At 35.0% G+C, this 22,169-nt stretch overlaps 2 protein-coding genes, 1 non-coding gene and 1 pseudogene across 4 annotated transcripts in view; 2 read left to right on the top strand and 2 right to left on the bottom strand.

The window, feature by feature from the left end:
- The window catches only part of LOC112480308 (lymphoid-restricted membrane protein), a 35,968-nt gene extending 15,767 nt beyond the window's left edge, over positions 1-20,201 (top strand). The window contains 11 exon segments of the mRNA XM_025047350.1: positions 1,139-1,189; positions 4,200-4,277; positions 6,806-6,862; positions 7,653-7,712; positions 7,806-7,870; positions 8,680-8,779; positions 10,499-10,633; positions 11,306-11,407; positions 12,408-12,559; positions 20,025-20,137; positions 20,140-20,201. Of these exon segments, the coding sequence (XP_024903118.1) occupies positions 1,139-1,189; positions 4,200-4,277; positions 6,806-6,862; positions 7,653-7,712; positions 7,806-7,870; positions 8,680-8,779; positions 10,499-10,633; positions 11,306-11,407; positions 12,408-12,559; positions 20,025-20,137; positions 20,140-20,201 (975 nt within the window).
- LOC112480325 lies at positions 2,849-2,967 on the bottom strand (annotated as a pseudogene).
- LOC112480396 lies at positions 4,775-4,881 on the bottom strand. Its single transcript, XR_003046579.1, has one exon. It is a non-coding gene; the product is annotated as a U6 spliceosomal RNA (small nuclear RNA).
- A 357-nt stretch (positions 20,202-20,558) lies between the features above and the next one.
- The window catches only part of LRMP (lymphoid restricted membrane protein), a 42,631-nt gene continuing 41,020 nt past the window's right edge, over positions 20,559-22,169 (top strand). For both annotated transcript variants that reach the window (XM_025047363.1, XM_025047364.1), the window contains exon 1: positions 20,559-20,717. The gene's annotated coding sequence lies outside the window, so the exon portion shown is untranslated. The remainder of the gene's footprint in view (positions 20,718-22,169) is intronic.

Below are 22,169 nucleotides of genomic sequence, written 5' to 3' on the forward strand. Positions count from 1 at the left end.
ATGATCAAGAGCCCACACTTGGAAGTCAGACCGCTGGCATTCAAGTCTGACTCCTAGGGCTGTGTAACTTTAGGCAAACCACATACCGTCTTTAAGCCTCTCTGTCCTCATACCCTAGGGCTATGAGGGTTAGATGAGTTAGTTCATGTTAAGCAGTATAGTATGTATTTACTTTCCTCTTAGGGCTGGATAATGTTAGTTGTTATTAAAAATACAGAGTCCTAGATATACAACCCTAATTCTTTGCATTTTATAGTGTTTTACAATCTCAAAAGAATTTTTAATGTTTCATCTCATTGGTCATCATAAAAATTCTGTGAGGTAGAAATGTAAGTAGGTATTCTTCATTAAAAAATTAACAGTTATATGTAAAGTCCAACAATGTTTTGATTATTCCAAGTCAATTGGCTAATAAATGATAGAGCTAGAATTGATCTCAGATCTTCTGATTCCAATTATGTGGGGTGTGTGTTCCTCCATCCTTATACCAATGACACCCTAGCTTGACATATTTTCCCTTTTATTTTTATATATTATAAAAAAGGTAGTACTTATTCACCTTATAAAAATAAGGTAATGCATATTAACAACAAAAAGGTGAAATCCCACAAATTCTTACCCTATCCACAAGATTTACTGTTAATATTTTGGCATATAATTTGTCCTAGAATATTTTTTCTTTTGGTGGTTCTGAACTTGGGGCTCTTAATTATACAATAGTTTTTGATATTCATATGTTCTGGTGATGTTGAATCTGAGAATATCGACAGCTTCAAGTAGAAAACTAGAGCTCTTTTTGTGTTTTCAAAGTGCTGTTTAAATAGATGAGTTCACACTACCTGTCATAAGTGGATGGCGGTAAGTAGCAGGAAAAGAAGTCAGGCTCTTTGTTTTTTCTTTTTTCTCTCCCTGTCATAGATTGAATCAGGGAGAAGGGTGACTTCTCACAGATCCCCAGAAAACTGGAAGCCAAAGGCTCAACCCCGTATGAGAATATTTTCAGATTAGGTTCATTTGTAATAGTCAATGCCATATTAAAATTTGATAAAGGAAAAGAATGTCAATAGACTTGCAGGTAAATCTGTGGTTTCATGAACTTCTCAAATACTTTTTAATTACTTTTCTTTTAATGAATTAGGAGGCAGAAAACCGGGCTCTGATTCTTAAGATTCGGAATCTTCAAGAAGAGGTATGTTGAAATCATTAAAACATGGGTACAGATTAAATATATGGAAATCATGGGTCCTGACCCTGGGTTAAATAATAATCATATGAATGTTCAGGCTCTTGCGGGCCAAAGACCAGGTGTCTTTGTCAAATGACAAATGAAGAAAAGTGGATAGAATTTTCACATCTGGACAGAAGTACATTACTGCCTTTGTACTTATCAGTGAAAGAAATGGAATTTTAAAAATTCAAATTTAAGATGAAATATAATTAACCCATCTAAAAACTATACAAATCAAGAAGGAAAGTGCAGACATTACCTAATAATTTTCCATTAATATTCCACTGAACTAGATGGCAAAGTCTTGAGTCTAAGACAAGACCTGAAATTTGGTGACAGTCTAACCTTGGAAAAGCCATTTATATTTTTTGAGTTAATAATACCTATTCTCTCAGTTATGTTAGAGATTAAAATAATGCTTGTGAAGCCATTTGGTTAACTATAATGTACTCCATATATGTTAGGAAATATTAGTAAAGTCTCTAAAAAATGAATAATTCTAATACTTTTTTAAGCAATAGAAATAGAGCATTGAAAGAATAGATAACAAAGCTACTAGTAAGGTAATATTTTGCAGGGAAATTTTGAATGTCAAGTATTATGCACAGTTTTTTATTTGGGCTTTATATAAGTTAATCAGAGGTATTTATTAAGCTGCGATGAATAATCTGAAGAGTTATCCAGAATATGGGCAAGGTAGACGTTAAAAATATTTTGTGGTGAGTTGGAAAGGAACAATTAAATATTGGAAAGAAACAATGAAATATTGGAAAGAAACCGTACATTAGATGTTACAGTTACAAGGCCAGTTTTCATGAAACTAGTGCTTAACAATTAAACTCCCAATGTAAGATTTTTTTTCCTCATATTTAAGATTATTGACTAGCCTCAAAAGTAGTTTGTACCAAACTAATTTTATCATGAGATAGCATTGCAATTATTGATTTACATTAGAGAAGGCATATCAATGTCACTAGCTAAGATTCTTTTAGGAGATAAAAATCCGATGGATTGTGACAGATAACAGCACAATGATTTGGAGAGTTATTCACTTTTATTCATTCACTTATTTATTTAACACATATTCTTTGGGAGACCTCTGTGCTAGGCACTATTCTAGATGCTGAGGAAATAGGCTTAAGTAGAATAGCCCATGTAGAACTAGCAAGTTCAATGGCGATTAGTGCTGTGGAGAAAAAAGCAGAAAACAGAATTGTGGAGGAGAGCAATTTAAAATAGAGTGGTTAGCAAAAAAGTAGCACTATGAAATTAATCATTTGGTTAAAAATTGGATAGGAGGTTTATCTGTGGAAGAGCATTCCAGACAGAGGAAATGGCAAGCTCAAAGGCCTCAGGCTATAGCCTACCTGCTATTTTTGAGTGACATTAGGCCAGTGTGGTTGGAACAGAGGGAGGAACTAGGAGCAAGAGGTTTGGCAGAGAGCTGAAGGGAGCCAGATCTACAGGGTCTTATGTAATTAGCAATGTATGAACTCTGGCTATTTACACTGAGATGAGAGCTCCTGGATAATTTTGATCAGGGGAGTAACATGTTCTAATTTCTGTTTTTTAAAATGGCTTCTGGGTTTATTTATTTATTTTTGTTTTTTATTTTTTTAACGCTTACAACACCCGGTATTCCAAGGTGGTCTCCCATCCAAGTACTAACCAGGCCCGAACCTGCTTAGCTTCCAAGATCAGATGAGATCAGGCGCGTTCTGGGTAGCATAGCCATAGACTTGCTGCTGGGTTTAGAATCAACTGTAGTGGGGCAAGAGAAGCAGGGAGCCCAATTAGGAGACTCTTGTAATAATCTAGACAAAAGCTGGGAGGCTTAGACTGAAGCAGTAAGAGGTGGAGAGAAGTGTGCAGATAAGCAAATGCTTTAAAATATATCTCAAGGTATTTGTTATATGTTCAGGTAATATGGAAGTTCTCTTCTGATTGTTTCTAATGTCTCAGTGAAATACAAAGCAAAGTCATTAGCTGAGAGTGGGGATGTTGTAGGAGGTATTGGAAGTTCAAGGAGAGAGCAGAGATGACATAAGCCAGGAGCTGGCAAACTTTTTGAAAAGAAACTGATAATAAATATTTTTAGTCTTGCTTGGCTAAACAGCCTTTGTTGCAACCACTCACTTCTGCAGCCAGAGACAATATGAAAACAAATGGGCATGACTTTGTTCTAATAACTTTATTTACAAAACCAAGTGGTCAACTGGAGTTGGCTGTGCAGGTGAGGTGGGGAGGTTGGTGTAGTTTGCAAATCCCTGATTTAGGCAAATGGCCAAACAAAGGGACTAGGATTATATGATATCACAGGTAAACACTGAAGTTAAAGGTTATGAATTTAACATGTGAGCTGTTGGTTCAGTATGTATTTTTCTTTAACGTTTCTCTGAAAGGATACTGGCTTAGAGTGGTGGCAAGCTTAAATTAAGCAAATATAAGAAGTAGGGGAGAGGCAAGGAAATTGAGAGTATGTGGAAGAAAGTGACTATAATGAATGACCATGGGAAAATTTAAGCTGAGTAAAGAAGGGACTGAATTCACTGCAAGGTGTGAGGGTAATGAGAAAGTATTTAGATTGATGGATTGCAGGCTTCAGTGGGGACTGAAGGTTTGTTGTTGCTCAGAGAAGTAATCTGGACAAACAAGAAGTGGTGGCTGAAGAATGAAATGCTTGCAATTAAGATATTGGAGGGATTACAGTTGCTCATAATGGCATGTGTGAAGGTATGTCTAGGGAGTGAACGACTGAGGTGGAGTAGAAGATAAAAAGGTACTACTGAGAGTGTTCTTGGATGGTCATGTTAAAAGAATCATGATTTTTTAGACAAAGTCTAAAGTTTCATCCCTTAGTTTAAAATAGATTATGATATTAATGATGAAAATGCTATTTCTTAAAAAAGACTTTATGATATCCTTTTATTTTTTGCTCTAAATCTAAGAATACTACCTTCTTTTGCTTTAGAATACTAAGAACATTATGGATATATATAAATTGGAAAAGAAGATTGAGGAATTGTCTAAAACTGAGACAGAGCACCAAGTAAGCACTTCCCAAATACTGGTAAAATATTTTCTTCCATCAACCCAATATTACTCTATAAAGGTGTATATGACTCATTGATACAATAACCTTTGGCTACAAATTTTTTAATTCATACTCCTTAAGATGTCTGAATTATAGAAAAGGCAATTTCTCTTTTTTTTAGTGTAACAGCTTACTGATATATAATACACATGCAATTAAATTTACCCACTTAACATACAAGTCAATGTTTTTTTTTTTAATTTTATTATTAGTTTCAAGTATACATAATACATTGGTTAGACATTTATATAGTTTATAAATGATCCCCCTAATTGCTCTTTCTCTCCTCTGGCTCTACACCTAGCCATTACATTAATGCTGACTACAGTCCCTATGCCGTGCTCCCCATCCCTGTGACCACCTATCAACTACTGATTTGTACTTCTTTAACTCTTCACTTCTTTCTCCCAGCCCTCCAACTCCTCTCCCCTCTGGTCATCATCAGATTGTCCAAAAATATGGAATGATTCACAAATTTGCATGTCATCCTTGTGCAGGGGCCATGCTAATCTATGTAAAATTGTTCCATTTTTAGTATATGTGCTGCCGAAGCGAGCACACAAGTCAGTGTTTTTTAATATATTCACAGAGTTGTGCAGCCATCACCAAAATCAATTTTAAAACATTTTTGTCATCTCAAAAGAAACCTTTTTAGTAATCACTCCCCATTTCCCTCCAACCCTAGACAACCACTAATCTACTTTCTGTCCCTATAGATATACCTATTCTGGATATTTCATGTAAGTGGAATCATATACATTACATTTTTTTGTCATTGGCTTCTTTCACTGAACATAATGTTTTCAAGGTTTATATATGTTGTAGTATATATCAATACTTCATTTCCTTTTATTGCTGTCATATTCCATTGTATAGATGTATCACATTTTGTTCATTCATCAGTTGATGGACACTTGAGCTGTTTCCACTTTTTGCCTGTTATGAATAATACTGCTGTGAACATCCATGTACAAGTTTATATGTGTACAAATGTTTTAATTTTTCTTGAGTGTAAACCTAGAAGTGGAATTACTAGGTCACATGATAACTGCATGTTTAATCTTTCAAGGTACTGCCAGACTGTTTTCCAAAGTGGCTGTACCATTTTACATTTCTACCAGCTGTGTATGAGGGTTAGAATTCTCCACATCCTTGCCAACACTTGTTATTATTTATACTTTTTATTATAGTGGCAATTTTTAATTTAATAATGTCTGATTTTGTAACTTCCTAAATCAAGAAAGATTTCAGCTACTGTACCTTCTTAACATGGAAAATGAAGCAAAATGGGCAAAAAAAAAATTTTCCTTGATTGAATTAAGAGATACCTTATAGAAATGGTTTTTATCAATATGGCATCTAAAAAGTCTATATTTAGTATATAATTTTGGTCTTTTTGCCATACATTCATATTATGAAACAGAAGACAACTATTAATAAATTCAGGAATTTGTGTCATGCTTATTGTCATCTCTAATGGTTTATTTGAGCAATATATTTTGTTGTAGTATATGTTTGAAATGATGACGTACTCAAATTTCATGTCTATATATGGAATTTTCAAGTTTCCTAGCAGATATTCAAATTGCACGTGTGTATACATATATCACATGTTATAGCAGTTATGATTTAGACATTAAAATTAATTTTGTTCTAGGAAGGACTGTCTTTGGAAAACATAACTGTCATAGCTAGTGGAAAGAGTTAGAAGACACGGGTTCAAATCCCGTCTTCTCTACTTAAAAGCTATAACCTGGAGCAAGTAGTTAACTTCTTTAAGTCTCAATTTAATCATCTACTAAATTGATATGATATTTTTTACATAATCCTCAAGCTTGTCGAAAATTTAAATGAGATCATTTTATGAAAATACCTTTAGAACCATAAAGGGATATCAAATATATGTGATTATGATGATGATTCTATTTCCAACTATGCTGATTATTTTTCCAGGTTTTCAATCCAATTAGCATAAATGTTTATCAGTTTTTTAGAAGTTTGTGCCAACAAGCTTGCTTTGGTTTTGAATAAACTGATATGTCTTTAATATTCACCTTGCTAAAAAAATTTTTGTACATTTTTAAACTTAAGTTTTTAAAAGAGGAAGAGTCTTCTATATGTTCACATGGAGTCTGCATTCATATCTATATTTTCATCTTCACCAGGTAAAAAAGACTATATGTCTTCTTATTACCAAGCGTGAAATGGAAGAAAGGGCAGTTGGCTGGAGCCTCATATTCTAGGCTCAATTCTGTCACTAACTGTGTGACATTGGGCTTGGATTTCCTCACTGGTAAAGCAAGGGCAGTGATCCCCAGCCTCTAAGATTGTTGTGAGGCTGATGTGAAAGTTTTTAAAAAGTAAAAATCACGTGAACATCAAAGGTGCTTCCGAAACATGTATCCCTATTGGAATGATTATGTGGCACTGTCCTTTACAAAAGCAATGACCCAGTGGTTTCCCCTAAATTTGTTTCTTTTCAGATGCAGTTACACATATATGAGAATACTTTGCTTAATAAAGATGCGAGTTTGCAGAAGGTTGGTTCTGTCCCTTCCCATGAAGTCCTGTGGGATTGGCTAGTTCCAAATCATAAAGGAGGTGGTCATTTGTGTAATTTCACCCTTATTAAAATATCTGATGTTAATATTCTGTTAAGAATAGTAGACTTTCCTTTATAATATTTCACAAAAATGTTCTTCTGAATGAAGAATACCGACTTCTCCCTCTGGGATAAGTTTTAACATATCCTCTCTAAATGTTGGTGATGTTCATTAATCTATGCAACAAATATTAGTGTGCCAGTTTATCAGTCACTGGTTAGATACTGGTGGTGCAGTTTTAATGCATAACAACACAAATGAGTGTGCAGTGATTCATTTTAGGGAAGAAGAAGAACATATCCCCAAATTATTTTCTGCCTAGATTGATTGATTGATTAGATAGATAAATAGATATCATTTTATTCATTCTTGTATCCTGCGATCATAGCCTATCTGATAACAAAGGATGCTGGCTAGAGATGCTGGCTATGGTGGCTTTAAGAGACACAGGAAGGGCACAGCCTAAGTTAACAAACTTCCACTTTTCAAGATAGGGAAGTGAAGAAAGAATGATATTTCTTTTCCTTTCCTTTTTCTTCCTGTTATGACATTTCAAGGGAATCGTGCATGGCTCGTAGACATTGACCCAGATACTAAATATTGTACCAACTTTATCTCTTCCATTTGACATTTACAGTTCTTCTTTGGCTCAGACTGATAGTCTAACAAATATGAATTGGCAAATTCATACATTTATTAGCTATTAATTTTCTCTTCTACTTTTTAGAAGGATTTAAGTATAGAAGAACTTAAATCAACCATCATAGAATATGGAAGCATTATAGAGGTATACCATAATAATCTCACAGCTTGTAAGGTGGGGTCGTTAAGTGTAAATTCCCCATTAAAGTAACATGTACAACCTAATGTGTGATTCCAGAATTTACGAGGGGATAAAAATAAACTGGTTCATGAGTTACAGCACTTGCAACAGGAACTCATCATGTAAGTACAGAGTAACCGTTTACCAGCCTTCTCTCATGTACCTCCACCCTGCATTATTGGCCTACTGAGCTATATGCAGTTCTCCAAATGTGCCACACTTTTTTCTTCTGTGCCTTTGTAAGGGACATTTTCTCTGCTTTTCTCCAAGAGAACTCCTTCGCAAGTTTTTCATGACTTTCCCTTGCTTTTCTCTTACCTTGAGATTAAAGTAATCCTTTTGCATGCATGCATGCATGTCATGCTATTCTTACCTCTTTCCTAACACACATCGTCTTACAACCATTTGTTTCTGAATATGTGTAGTATGCTAGTCCAAGGGTCCACAGGAGCCACTCAGATAACAAAGATGAGTGAAGACAATGGGGTAAGTGCACACACTTATTTTATGAGAATTGCAAATGAGAAAAGTGCATTACCCCAGTGAAGGCAGAGAGGCCTACTCTGCTTACCTCCAGATAATTGTTGTATCAAGAATATATGGACCCATATGGCCATGTTTTCTGATATTTTAAAGAAAAGCCAGAAATATAGATTTTTAGTGGAAGTTTCTAATTTTTTAACTATTGGCTCCAATTCCTTTAAAAAAAAAAAGTGTTACTTACATGTTTGCAGCCACCCAGGGTCACTAGTCTGTGCAGCTCCTAGAGGGCAGACACTTTCTCTTATTTCTCCATGTTCCTAAGTACCTCATACAATCCTTGGTGCACGTGCATGCTTATTGATGGGCGATAAACCCTGTTCTGGTGTCTTAAAACATAATGTTGGAGGCACATCTAATCAGACAGGTCTATTTTTATTGTTTTTTCAAGGAATGGGATCCACTTGAATGTTCATGGAGAGCGTAAGAGTATTATCTCTGAAGAAGAAAAATCTTTACATTGTGAACTCATTCTTGCTCAGTCTGCAGAGGTAGGTAATTATGATCAAATGGAAAGCTTTAAAAAATAATCACCATGTGCAATAACTTATTATTAAGTGAAAGTCCGTAACTTGCTGAAAAGCACTTGTGACAATTTGAGAGAAACTTTTGACAGTTTTTAGAATCGAAGTCTAAAGTCTCTTAGCCTGGAAGAACAGACCTTTTTCAAGTTATGCCTGAAAACTATAGTGAGGCTCAAGCATGGGCTGTGGAAATGTGCGTTCAGTGAAGCTGGACTTTAGGAATCTTTATATTCTTGATCTTTTTCAGGACAAACTATCTGCATGTTCCCCAGCCTGGGGTATTAACGGTAGCAGCAGTGATCCATGAACTATTTTTTTCAGTATTTATCCAATTTCCCCATAGTAAATGTATCTACCAAAATTAAAGATGCTCAGAAACAACATGAAATTTCTTTACTTTCGGATGTAATCGTACCAATCCAATTTAATGACAGTGGTTATTACATTCTGAACAGAAATTAGCATTTTTAATGTTTTTGCTTAATTTAAAAATGGCAAATGAATTGTTACTTTAAAAAGTCTCAATTTGTTAAGTTTATCCAATTCTTTATGACATTGGAGGAATCAATCAAAACCCTTCTTGGAGATGAAATGTTGGAACCCCCCAATACTATATTTCTGCTCCTTTATACTTTCCAGTTTTGTGCTCGTTTATGTTAGGAAATACTTTATTAGCAAATTGCTTTCTTTTCACCACTTCAGTGGTCTCTCCATGTCTGTGAATAATGGACACGTCAGAATGTCCTCCTGTTGACAGCTGTGATATGACCTTGAAAGAAGAGGAAAAATGTCTTTGGGGCAAACGCTGTTTGAATTTCTCCTGCCAAGGATGCAGGGGCAACATATGGTGCCTTCATCTGACACCGTCTCAGGCAGCCTTGGACATTCTGCTGAGGGCTGTGCTTTCCTGACATTCTGTTTCAAATACTCATCATTTTACTGTGTTTTTGAAACCAAGCCAAATTGCCAGACTGAATGAAATGGTGGCAAATCTGCCACGGCAGTGTGTTTTTATCCTTAGTCCTCGGAGATAATGATGATGTCAAGATGCCAGTCTTCAAAATTCTATAGTTCTAAACAGGGGTTAAATGACTGACAAAGTTCTGGCCCTAAGGTTACCCACTGATGGATGAAGAAGTTTGCCTTCGAACTGGAATCCAGAAATAAGATCCTTCTGACCTTTATCCAACACAGCAAGAAGAAAATTAAATGTGTTCTTGTCATATATCTAAAATATGACAGGAGATAGAGACTTTGAGAGAAGTATAAGAACTATGCTTTGTGAAATATCGTGAGAGTATCTTCTGTGAATGAGAGACAAAAGAAACCAGTCTATTTTTAATGGGATTTATTGAGCACCCCACACCCCCCAACATTTTTTTTCTGCGAATTTCTTAACCTTCCCTTATTTTCATAAAATTAGAGTCATAGCAGTTTATATCACCCACATGTAAATGTTCTCTATGGGATAAATAAATTTTTAAAGAAAATAGATGTCAAGTTGAAGCCATCCTAGAGAGAAAATGTAAACAGATTTTTTGGGATATAGAAAGATTCCATAAGACTATTTTCAAACTATTTTATGGGGACAAGTACATTGGCCTGTGAGCATCATTTTCATAGAATAAGAATAATAAATGTTCTTTATTAGAATGACAATTATGGACATTTTGGTAATTGTTTCAGAACAGTGAAACTGAGAGGCAGTGCAGTTTAATCAGCTTGTCATCTCTGGACACAATGATGGACCAAGAAATGCTGCCGTTACTGAGGGAACTTGAGAAAAAGGGAGTGGAATTCACGGCTATGCTTCAGAAGCTGGTATCGTATAACATACACCTATTGTGTTTCACTGGCTAGAAACGTCCTCAGATACCACCAGTTTGCTGAGCACAAGAGTATCTGTGTGTTAAGACCCAAATTAATCTTTGAAAAGAGAAAATTTTTCTCAAACTTCCCTGAAGTTGATCTAGTTCTGTGTCAATTAGGACTAACAGGTTGACCATTAGATATGGATTGCTTGAGCTTTGTTTTCCTACAGGTTAACCTTTAGTTTCAAAATGGCTAAAAACATGGTATCTTTAGAAAAGTTGCCTTCTAACTTATGGCTAATACCTGTTTCTCCATTTTTATTTTTGACTAGAAACTCTAGATGGTCAGAGAAAACAGAAAAACATCTTTGTGTTGGTATTTCTAGTCTCTTTCTCAGTGCCTAGCATTTGTAGTAGGTAGTATTTAGTTTGATGAATGAAAAAATCCACAAAAATGCTTGTTTCTTTCTATTTGAGAAAAATGAAAATGTGTAGGTTTTTTTCTGGAAAATGATTCTACCTGTATATATTTAGCATGTATAGAGCACCTGAGAAGGGTTAGCATCTACACATGGCAATGTCTTCCTGAATTATCTATATAGTAGAATTTTGCTCTAAATTACTTACATAATAGCATATGTCTTTCACCTGAATTCCTAGAAGATGTGGAACTTTTTTTCAGCATGAAGAAGTTTCTGAAATTGAAACCCTCATTAATAGCTCTCTACAGTGGGTAACTAATCCAGAAATTACTGTGAAAGAAAAGTGGGAGAACAAGTTTACTGTAAGTGTTCTGTATTCTGTGATTTTCCTGGTTTTCCATCTCCTTTTTAAACCCAGATAATATTTATTATGTACAGTACCATTTCTAAGGCATTATTCTAGTCTTCTGTCTCAGTCTAGGAATGTGTATGAGTGCGCGTATGTGGGTGAAAGTGAGTGGTAAGTGCGTGTGAGTGCGAGAGTGAGGAAAGCAAGAGTGAATGAGTGTGAGGACATGCGATATGTGTTAGACAAAGAATACATAAGATTTAGTGGAAAAGATTTTATTTAAATCCTTGTGAGATCTGACTAATCTAAACTTGGATTTTTCCTTGGTTTATTAAAATTCTCCAACATTGGTAGAATAATTATTGTGCAAAAGAATCTTATTCCTGAGACTGACAGTTTCATTATCCCAGAAATTAGCAGAACGTTGGGAAAGTAGGATCTTCTTAGGTAACTATTCCCAGTTATGTTACAAAGGAAGTATATAAAAAGAAATCTGTTTAATTTATCCATCACTTATTATCTCTCCTCTTTGACTGTCAGATGATTTCCTAAAGTTTCTCAGTCTCATAAGTTAAGATGCTAAAGCAATAAGTAAATTCTGAAAACTCTAGAATATTAATTTTAATCCCTTTGCCGAACTAACCTTTTTAAAAGTTGCTTTTGAATATGTTAATCAACAACTGATTTTATTTCATTTATGCCATCCTACTGTAAAGTAATTGTGATGATTGATGAAATGGTCAGGGGTCCACTGTTTAAGAAAAAGAAAACAAAACTCAGTTTTAGGCATAAAACTGAGTACCCAACATGTAATTGTTAAATTGAGCTAATCAACCCACAGGATAACCAGTCTCTGGGCAACTGCAAATTTGTATCTATTTAATTAGAATTTTAGGGTCCAATAACAGTGAATACTATTGAGAGGGAATGGTCACAGCATTTTATATCACCCCTGTCATATGTTTATATTTAATACTGGAATACTGAAGTTTGTTTTGTGACTTTTTTTGGAGGAATTCAAATATATCATGGAAGAGAAGCTAAATCTTTGCATACAAATAGTGAGCAGCTTGAGAAACCACAAAGAATCTCTTGATAAATGGATAGAGATTTTGAAGAGATTCAGACAGGAATATTTTTACTTCAGAAAAGAACACCTTTCCAGGTAATGATCATTTATGTATAAGAAACCCATGCTTTATAAACAGGACACATTCGTGATTAAGCCATAACCTTCAGTTTACTTTTTTCAAGTTGTATACATTAATTTCAGATAACACTTTTTCAGGGAAGACATTTTGTCTGACAATTATGAACTGTGAAGTAGTGTGAAATTGACTGATATATTTAAAATTGCAAATGGTGAACTTTAAAATCTGCGGAAACCAGTATAATGCATTATTTTTTTCTAGAGAAGGAATTTGGAATTACAGAATATAGAATTCTTTTAACCAGAGGGAACTTAGAGATCATTTAGTAAAACCTCATAATTTTATACAGGACAGAAGCATAGGGATGTAAAATGAATTGACTGAGACCTGAGAGTTGTTAATGGAAAAATCCACAAATATATCTGTTAATGGAAGAGCTTTGATACAAGGTCTGTTGACTCCTGTCTTATCGACTTCATGTTCTGTCTCTGTATACAATGCATTGCATTGGATACTAGTTCATTAAATTTCAAGTAAAAAAAAAAAAAGTCAAAGGAGATAGAGGACTCTAAATGTAAAATAATTTACCATCTTACCCTTCCTCTCACCTTCACTATGATTATAGGGAAATTCTTGAAGTTTGTACACTTTGTAAACCACATGATATACAAGGACAGTGATTATGTCTTTTGTTGACCTCTATTTATATAGCCGCTAGTACTGTACTAAGCATTCCCTTAAGAAATGCCTTTTGAATGAATGAATGAACATGGCTGTATATTGACTTTTAATAAAGTAATAAAAATGTAATTAGAGACCAACCTTGCTTAAAGAAAATAGCCAGGAAAAAAAAAAAAAACTATTTTATTCCCCCCAAATAAGGAAACTAGATACCAGAGAGAGGTTAATACCAGAAGGAACTCTCAAGAAAATGATCTTCTGCTTTCCCTAAGAAGCAGAGAGACCAGACTTCCCCTTAGTGGTAAAGGCGTGGGTTCAGTGGATATGCAGCTTCCTTACATGGATACCATCTCCACAAAAGGGAGTATTAAAATTCTTCTGTATAGCAACAAAGAACTATTTGGAGAGAGACCTGCACTAGAGTCATCTCTAAATAAGTGAATCTTCTGTATTTTCCTTCTAGACACACAAGAAGCTCAGTTAAATAACAGCAGATACAATTTGTTGAGAACTTATTGGATGTAATGCTGAGAATTTGGCATACATTTAATTCCAGAGAGGTTGAGTAACTTCCCAAGCTCACCCAACTGGGTTTAAGTGACAGCTGGGATCAGACCTAACTTCAAAACTTAAGTTCTTGCAACTATTAATCCCCCACTCTCTGCTTATTAAAATCTGACATAATATTCATTAAAAATATTCCGGAAACTTAGCAATGGGCAAAATACTACTAATTAACGTAAGGATGATTTAGCCCCTGCCTTCTAGACATAAAACAGACAAAGCCATATAAAGGCTGCACACCAAATGATTTGGCTATGAGTTTTAACTCTGCATAAAAAAATGAGTGGAGTATTTTGTGAAAGAATGAAAGAATTCTGTGTTTTAATAAGGTAGGAAATATTTATTAGAGGTAACTCTCAGGGGCGGTTTGCTTAGGAGAAGAAGGCTTCCATTCTGGTACAAGATAAATAGACTCCAGTGCTGAAGAATAGAAAGGACTGAGTGAGTCAAGGAGAGGCTGTGAAAGAAAAACTGCTCTCAGAGGGCTCTGTGCGAAAAGCACTTCATCATTTGTACAACATCCAAGTGCCAGCTCTTTGCCAGACATTTTTCCCCCCAGGTGCTAGAGAATTACAAGAAATAATACAAAAATACCTGCCTCCATGAATCTAACATCTATTGAAGGACACAGATAATGAGCAAATAAACATATAATTATATGCTATAATGCCAAGTAGGTGATATGAAGAAAATTAAAGCAGGATAAGAAGATTGAGAATGACAGGGGACAGGAGGACTTAATTTTAGAAAGAACGGCCAGGAAGTCCTGTTTAAGGAGTGGTAAATTGAAGGAGTGGTTGAATGAAGTGAGAGAGTGAGCTATGCGATGATCTGGTGAGTGTTCTAGGCAGAGAAAATAGCTAGTGCACAGGTTCTGTGATTGTAATGAGTTTGGAATGTTTGAGCATTAGCAAGTGGCTGGAGTGAGGCGAGTGCTGAGCAGTGGTAGGAGACGAGGCCAGAGAGATAGGTAGAGGTCAGGTCCACAGCCTTGCAGTTCATGTTTAGGAACTGAGATTTTTATTCTGAGTGCATGAGAAAATATCATAGGGTTATAAGCAAAGAAGTAACATAACTTGCATTTTGAAATATTGTTCTGGATGCTGGGTAGAAAATTGTCTATAGAGAGCAAGATTTAAAGCAGTGAGAGTAATGAGAAGAGTTTCTTCAACAATAAATCACCAATGAGAGATCCTAAAATCAATTTACTGGATTATTACCCATTTAAAAAAAAATAAATGTAAAATATTAGAGTGTATCGCATATAGTAAAAGTAATGTTTCATAAAATTTTTGTTTCAGCAGTGTGTATGTGTGTGTGTGTGTTTGTGTGTGTGTGCGTGTGTGTGTACGAGGTTGAAAAATAAAACATTTACTGGGTCATGATCAAAAATAACCACTGAGTTAAGGGTTATTGCAATAGTCCAGGTAAGGGGTACAACATGAACCAGGGCAATAGTTGTAAAGATGGTAAGAAATGGTAGCATTCAAGCTATATTTTGAGGTTAGATCATATCTGACATGGTAAAGAATTAGTTGTGGGAATGCAAAAAAGAGAAGAATGGTTTTTGACTTAGAGGTTTTTTGGTAAATGGAGTGCTATTTAGATGGCAAAGTTATGGGGGCACTCAGACTTGGAAGCAGTAGAAATTAAGATTTAGCATTAGGACATGTTAGGAGAGTTGTTAAATTTAAAAACACACACCCAGAGCTAATACTTACCTCTTAATAAGATAACAAAAAATCTCTGATAGAAAAATCTTCAGTGGTTCCACGTCTGCTAAATATCTTTAATAGATGGGCCTATCTAATTTTTAAATAGCTATTTCTAAGATTTATGATTCATAACGTACATAAAACTTATTTTCTTATACATGCAAACACATGTAAGTGATCAAAAGTTCAATATTGTTAAGTATGGCTTTCTATTGACTTTTATAGTCCTTTTGCTTTCCTTTGGAACGGTGGTTTTCAACCTTTTTGGCACCAGGCACTGGCGCTCATATGAGAATCTAATGACTGATGGTTTTAGGTGGAGTTGAGGCCACTGTGAGGTTAGCGCTGGGGAGTGGCTGCAAATACAGATGAAGCTTCTCTGGCTTGCCCGCTGCTCACCTCCTGCTATACAGCCCTGTTGAGAACCCCTGCTTTGGAAGATAATGGATACTCTTGAGAGCTTAGGCTATTTCTCAAGGAACTAGAAAAAGAAGAACAGTCTAAGTTTAAAGTTAGCACAAAAAAGAAAGTAAAGATTAGAGCAGAGAGAATAAAAAGCAATTTTAAAAAATCAATAAAATGAAGACCTGTTTTTTTTGAAAGGTAACATTGACAAACCTTTAGCTAGACCAAGAAAAAGAGAAGACTCATAAATAAAATTAGAAATGGAAGAAGAGACATTACAACTGATGCCATGGTGGCAGGGTATTGGGGGAAGGGTCATAAAAGACTACTATGAACAGTCATACACTTATAAATTGGATAATCTTGACAAAATGAATAAATTCCTAGAAACATACAACCTACCAAGGCCGAATCAGGAAGAAACAAAATCTGAACAGACCAATAACTAGTGAGGAGATTGAAGCAATAATCAAAAACCTCCCAACAAAGAAAACCCAGGACCAGATGGCTTTATTGGTGAATTCTATGAAACGTTTAAAGACAATTAATGCAAATCCTTTGGAAGCTCTTTCAAAAAATTGAAGAAGAGGGATGACTTCTCGATTGATTTTATGAGGCCAGCATTGTCTTAACACCAAGCCAAAGACACTCCAAAAAACTAAACCAAAGCAAAACAAAAACCTAGAGGTCACTATCCCTAATGAATGTAGATGCAAAAATCCTCAACAAAATACTAGCCAACCAATTTCAACAGCACATTAAAAAGATTATACAGCATGACCAAGTGAGATTTATCCCTTGAATGCAAGAATGGTTCAACATAAATCAGTGTGATACCCCACATTAACAGAATGAAGGATAAATATCATAAGATCATTTAAATTGATACAGAAAGACATTTAACAAGATTCAACATCTTTTCATGATAAAAATATTCAAAAAACTAGAAATAGAAGGAAACTACCTCAACTTAATATAGGCTATGTATGAAAAGCCTACAGCTAACACCATACTGAATGGTAAAAGACTGAAAGTTTTTCCTTTAAGATTAGAAATAAGGCCAGTAAGCTCACTCTCACTACTTCTGTGCAACATGGTACTGAAAGTCCTAGCTGGAGCAGACAGGCATGAAAAAGAAATATAAGGTATCCACATTGGAAAGGAAGAAGTAAGGTTATATCTGTTTGCAGATGACATGATTTTATTTGTAGAAAACACGACTCCACAAAAAGTTGTTAAAACTAAAATTCAGCAAAATTTCAGCATATAAATCAACATACAAATTCAGTTGCATCTCTATACACTAACAATGAACTATCTAAAAAGGGAACAGAAAACAATCCTACTCAAAATAGTATCTAAAAGAATAAAATACTTAGGAATAAACTAAGGAGGCGAAGACTTGTATACAGAAAACAACAAAATATTGCTGAAAGAAATTAAAGACATAAATGGAAAGATACCTTGATGGATTGGAAGACTTAACATTGTTAAAATGTCTATACTATTCAAAGTAACCTGCAGATTCAATGCAATTCCTTTCAAAATCCTAATGGTATTTTTTTACAGTAATAGAAAAAACATCCTAAGGACCGCAAATAGCCAAAATAATCTTGAGAAAAAACAAAGCTAAATGTATTACACTTCCTGATTTCAAGATATATCATAGGCTATAGTAATCAAAACAATATGGTACTGGCCAAAAGACATACATATAGACCAATAGAACAGAATAGAGCACTCAGAAGTAAACCCACACATATATGGTCAACTGATCTATAACTAGGGTGCCAAGGATACACAATGGGAAACAATGACCTCTTCTACAAATGGTGCTGAGAAAACTGGATATCCACATGCAAAAGAATAAAGTTGAACCCTTATAACGCATACACAAATCAACTCAAAATGGAATAAAGACTTAAACATAAGACCTAAAACTGTAAAACTCCTAGAAGAAAACGTGGGGAGAAATCTTGACATTGGTCTTGGCAATGATTTCTTGAATATGACATCAAAAGCACAGGCAACAAAAGAAAAAATAGACAAGTGGGTCTATATCAGACTAAAAAGCTTCTGCACGGCAAAGGAATTAACAGAGTGAAAAGGTAACCTGTGGAATGTGAGAAAATATTTGCAAACCATATATCCGATAAGGGGTTTATATTGAAAATATATGAGGAACTTCTATAACTCAATAAGAAAAAGGACAACACAGTTTAAAAATTGGTAGAGAAACCGAATAGACACTTCTCTAAAGAGGACATACATACACATGGCCAACAGACACATGCAAAGGTGCTCAACATCACTAATCATCAGGGAAATGCAAATGAAAACCACGATGAGTCACTCACAATGATGAATGAATCACACCTGGAAGGGTATTATTTAAAAAAAAAACACCCAAAAGATATCAAGTGTTGGCAAGGATGTAGAGAAATTGAAACCCTTGTTTACTGTTGGTAGGAATGTAAAATGGTGCAACTGTTATGGAAAACAACATGGAGGTTCCTAAAAAAATTAAAAATAGAACTACCATATGATCTGGCAATCCCACTTCTGGTAGAAATCCAAAAGAATTCAAAGCAAAATCTCAAATTCAAAAAAAAGGTATTTGCACACCCATGTTCATTGCAGCATTATTCAGAATAGCCAAGATGTGGGAAATCCTCAGTGTTCTTCAGTGGTTGGATGAATAAAGAAAAGGTGGTGTATGCATACAGTGAAATATTATTCAGCCTGAAAAGAGGGAGCAATCTTGTTGCATGCCACAATAAAGACGAATCTTGAGGATATGTATTATGCTTAGTGAAATAAACTAGTTACAAAAGGATGAATACAGATGGTTCCACTTAAATGAGGAGCTTAAAGTTATCAAACTCATAGAAGCAGAGTAGAATGGTGGTTTCCAGGGGCTGAAGGAGGAAGACATGGGGAGTTGCAATTCAACGTGTATAGTTTTAGTTACACAAGATGAATAAGCTCTAGAGAGCTGTACACTGTGCCTATAGTTAACAGTATTGTACACTTAGAAATGTGTATGAGGGTAGATCTTGTGTTAAGTGTTCTTATCACAGTTAAAAAAAAATTGAAGCTATTGAACATTGCTCAGTAGAATGTATTTAGGTAGTTTTTATTTTCATTTAGAGTTTTTGTTTTGTGTGCTGGTTTACCGTAGTGATAAAACATTCTTTGAGATCATCCTTGTCTCTCATGTGGTCCTTTTTGTAATCAGAGCAGGTTCATGATGATGTTCATTGAGATTCTATGTATTAACATTTGAGAGGCACACAGGAGGCCTCAACTTGACGATGTCTTTCTCACTGCTTTGAAACTTCCAAAGTTGTTCTTCCCTTTGAGCTAAGGTCCTTTTTCAGGTCAAATTGTTTTCAGATAGTCATTGATATATTGTTATATAGCATAGTTTAAATAATCTCATTAGCTAACAGATAGTAGGTGCATTTTTATAAATTTTGAGATTAAGGTCAGATCCAAAAGGGAGGTAACATAACAACACTAAGAGATTTGGGGTGAGGAAGAAAGGGAGGGGAAAGTCTTCAGAAAAGAGCCGACCGCAGTGGAAATACTAACAGCCAGATTTCATCTGTGTTTGGGAGCAGCCTTTCCTGTGCTCATGGCACACATATATCCCATAATTGACAACTGTTAAGAAGAAAGGCTAAGGTTATGAAATGAAGCTCATATCTTTTTTTTCTCTTTCACCTTTTCTTTCTTTTTCTGAAAAATCTAGATGTCATGTGTAAACATTGCACCTGGCACAGTGACCTCATTATAGCGCCATCCTCTAAGCAACTGCCAACTGATGCAAAGTACTATGAATGTAGCTTGTGAGGAACTGAATATTTCAGTGTAAAATAGGAAATTAAATGTTATCTGTAAAGTGAAGGTCTCAGGCTAAGTGAGCAATATGATTACTTTAGTTAAAATCCTATGATTGTGAAGTATTTATCTGTGTGTAAACACTTTCACTTTTTCCTCTGATCTCTGAGGAAGTGTATAAAATTTGAATTTGTCACAACTTCCCAGGGGTGACTATTAGTTGAAATGTCACTGACAGCTTGTGGTTTGGGCTTTTTTTCTTAAACTCCAGACGGAAACAACTAGAAGCCATTAAACAACTGCAAGAAGATGCTGTCAACCAGGAAGTCATCCTCAGGAAGAAGGTCCAAGAAGCCAGGCTGGAGGATGCAGAGGAGCAGGTAAGGCGGTTTTGACTGCATTATATTCAAAGGAAGTCTCCTCAGCTGTTCTTAAAACCATGAAGTAAAAATGGAGACGGAATGAAAAAAACCCAAAGAGGAACTGCAAAGTTCAATCCCTCAAGACTAGCAAGCGGAGGAAGTAAAGGGGGGGTTGTAAAAGAGGCGGTGTCAACAGCCTACTGATGAGAAACAACTTTGCAGAAAGAGGCAACTTGACATATGAGGATTTTAACGGCTGTAGAAATAGCTCAGGCATACAAAGCCCATGCAAACACAGAATTGCAGAAGTTCAGTAGAGGCTTATCACTTCCCTGAGAAGAAAAGCACATTTTCAGTTTCCTGTGCATAAAAGTAAACGCTCAATTGCTTTCTTTCTCGGCCATACTGCTAAAATCCAGTATTAACTGTACGTCTTTAGGTTGAGGATCGAGATGGCACAGCCCACTCTGCCAGTGAAAAAGCTAAGTCTTTGCTGCATAAATTAGAGGAAGCAATTTCAGAACAACTGAGTCTCCAGACTATAAATACCGAGTTAGTGAACTCTTGCCAGACACTGGAACAGAAGACAAGAAAACTGAAAAGTGAGTAGCAAATATTTGTTTTTTCCCAATTTAGTTCACTTTGAGGTGGAGCAGAAGGACTCTAGCCATTTTTATAGATTACAGCTGCTTTCAGAAGGCACCACTGTGGGCTTTCAGAGAGGTTTGCCTAGTGGGTAGGTAGATAGATTTAACCATTTACTTTCCTTTTGGTTATTTATTACAAGCTGGATTTGTCAGTGATATTTCTTTAAAAATTAAATAAAATGTCTCAATATCTATAAAAATAAACAAGGAAAAACATCTTGTTCCCATGGGACATTCGAACCTGCAATTTGTTTACCTATTCTACCCTGATTTTATTAGCTTGTTCGTACCCATCATATGGTAGAAAAGGCTCTGCTTCTCTATTTTCTTTTAAGTAGGAATTTTAGGGTTGGGCAAAATACTTATGAATTTAATGTGTATCAAAATATTAAATATGTGTGAAAATTCTTCCTGAATATTTAAAATGATCTTTACCTATGTATTTTGCTTTAAATATTTTTTGTTTTTCTGTATTACTTAAAAGTGGATAAGTGTTTACTAAGGATTTAGGTGAGAAGGCAATAGTCAAATTAAAGGTGTCAATTTTTCGTAAGCTTATTTTATTCTAGAAACATAATTTAGTAAAAAAAAAAAGAAGCTTATTTATATGACCACTTATCAGACAACTGCTTTTGTTTGGCCAACTTCTTGTTCTAGCAATATAAGTGATCTTTTTTTATGGAAAGCAATTGGTTTGGGTAATAACACTAAATATGAGCTTCAAGTAAGCTAGAAGCTGAACTTTTCAGACATGTGTTTGTTTTGGATTTATTGTACCCTTTCTACTATTTATCTGAGAAAGCTGTTTAAGACTCTAAAGGAACTGGCTAGTTCTAAAATAGTGGTTATTCAACATTTTATTATTTTTAAACCTTGTAGAACTTACTAGCTTTTAATAACTCTAAGTATCAGTTTACTGTACTTCACTCTATTACACAATGTAAGACATGCTTTAAATTACATAATCTGTGTTATTTTATTTTATTATTTTTCAGAGGGCTGTAGAGAAGTTTCTCTTATGATTAGAAGTGTTCACATTGAGACATAAATAATACCAAATTTGTTTTATGGTGTGTTTGCTTTAAACATTGTGCTTAGAGGACTGGTCTTCTGGTCAGTTATATTAATCTTTTGATTAAATCAATATTATAGCCCCCATAGTTTTATAACACTAAGAATTTATCTCTTCTCCCAATCCCCCATGATTTCATTGTAGTACCTTCTTGAGTCAAGATTTGTAACTTAACCCAAAATGTACATTCTTGATATTATAAACTTGCTATTATCGTCCTAGTTTATCCTCAGGATAATTTATCCAAATGTTATTAAAATTATTAAAATATTCAACTCAGCTGCTTGGCTTACAAACTGCTGCCTGGCTTTATGAACTCCTTTACTTATTTTTTG

The sequence above is a fragment of the Pteropus alecto genome, unplaced genomic scaffold (assembly GCF_000325575.1).
Source record: "Pteropus alecto unplaced genomic scaffold, ASM32557v1 scaffold103, whole genome shotgun sequence".
In the NCBI taxonomy this organism is placed as follows: domain Eukaryota; kingdom Metazoa; phylum Chordata; class Mammalia; order Chiroptera; family Pteropodidae; genus Pteropus; species Pteropus alecto.